Below are 1587 nucleotides of genomic sequence, written 5' to 3' on the forward strand. Positions count from 1 at the left end.
TCATCATCATCATCGTCTTCATCATCATCGTCCTCCTCCTCTTCATTCTCGTGTGTTGGTCCTAACCGGATCAGCATTGAAGTGCACTGTGAGTGCACACGCGCGCATACACACACGCACACACGCTTCAGGCTGGGTGGATGCTGCTCGGGCACCATGGAGCAAAAAGCAGCCAAGGATGAAGGCACGTCCAGGGGACAAGAGTCCTACCAGCGGCGGATGTGGAAGACTTTCCAGGAGAAAACCAAACCGTGGCTCAGTCCCAAATTGGGCTCGGAGCGTCGCGCTAGCGGCGGAGCAGAAAGCGCCAAGAAGGAGTCCGGACTGTGGATGTTCAAGAGGAAAAAGAAACACTTGGACCGAGTGTTCTCGTCCTCGCAGCCCAATCTGCGCTGCTCCTCTCCGCTGCTGTCACTCGGGAGCGGGGGGGACAAGCGCGGCGGCGGAGGCGACGCCGCGGCCGGGACCAGCCAAGGAGCCGAGGGGCTTCATCTCGGCGCGGCTTCCGGGAGCACGGGGAGCAAGCCCGAGCTGACGGCCCGCGGAAGCCCCAAGGTGCACGTCTCGCAGCTCGTCGCGTCCCAGCAGAAGAGCTCCTCGCTGGGCTCGGCGTGTTTCGAGAAGCTGGTGGTGGACCCGGCCGTGGTCCTGCAGGAAGAGGGGCAGCTGCGGAAGAAGCCGAGTGATGCTGTGAGTACAACTCCATTGCTGTACTTAACATGAAATGTCAACGATCGTGCATATTGCATTTGACCTGAATATGCAATTACACGTTTCGTGATGATGATGGTGATGCAGAGTGCTTACTCCATGCATGATTTACATTGCTCACTTAGGCAGCTGTAACGTAGGGTGGGCCTCATGACTGCAACGTCAGTAGTACGTAATACTGTACAGTATATTATCGACATGAGTGGGCCACAATATGAGGGGTGGGCCATTTGTTTTATATTGAGAGGGAAGAAATTTCATCTGTGCTGTATGTTACACATACGTACAGCACATTTGACAATAAAGTTGTATTCAATTCAATTCAATATTAGGGACACATGTACGGATGATGTGGAGCAGCATCCTGCCTTTTATATTCGGAAGTGCATGCCAATTCTGGGAGATGCTGTGGCTGAGCGTAAAGGGCAAAATCAGTGAGGAATATTTTCTGGATTAATGCATTCGAGTTTATCATAGCAAATTCCAGATACCATCAATCTAACCACTTCATGGCTGCAAGCAGAATACAAAATGATTATTGTCATTAAAAGACTAGATAGTAAAATCTCGGGTGGACTCAACACAGGAAAATTGCCCGGGGCATTGACGTTTCCAGGAGTCCCCAAAAATCTCATCGCTAGCTCGCTAGTTTAGCATGCAGCATCAGCCACAACAAGGATTGACTATTTATAGCACCAAAAGGCACAATAACCAAACAGGATTCTACCTTTAGCCCCGATGTGACACAGGTTCCTCAATAAAGTAAAGTAAGCCATTTTAAACTAAAAAGAAAAACCTTTCCATAGTTAGAAGCAAAACTTTTGAACCCAACCGGAACAACACGATTAGGGAACAGGGACTTGGGGTGTTGAAGAT

The 1587-nt window shown here is 50.2% G+C and overlaps 1 protein-coding gene across 1 annotated transcript; it reads left to right on the forward strand.

The window, feature by feature from the left end:
• Positions 1 to 9: 9 nt before the first annotated feature.
• LOC109508207 (multiple C2 and transmembrane domain-containing protein 1) lies at positions 10 to 817 on the forward strand. The gene has a single exon (XM_019858086.1). It carries the CDS (start codon positions 157 to 159, stop codon positions 721 to 723), a length of 567 nt encoding a protein of 188 aa, XP_019713645.1. The 5' UTR covers positions 10 to 156; the 3' UTR covers positions 724 to 817.
• The last annotated feature ends 770 nt before the right edge of the window (positions 818 to 1587 follow it).

This window comes from Hippocampus comes, unplaced genomic scaffold, assembly GCF_001891065.2.
Source record: "Hippocampus comes isolate QL1 unplaced genomic scaffold, H_comes_QL1_v1.1 scaffold3033, whole genome shotgun sequence".
In the NCBI taxonomy this organism is placed as follows: domain Eukaryota; kingdom Metazoa; phylum Chordata; class Actinopteri; order Syngnathiformes; family Syngnathidae; genus Hippocampus; species Hippocampus comes.

What these genes read in the sequence shown, in the direction of transcription:
- LOC109508207 (XM_019858086.1), top strand. Translation starts at nt 157, where the DNA reads ATGGAGCAAAAAGCAGCCAAGGATGAAGGCACGTCCAGGGGACAAGAG.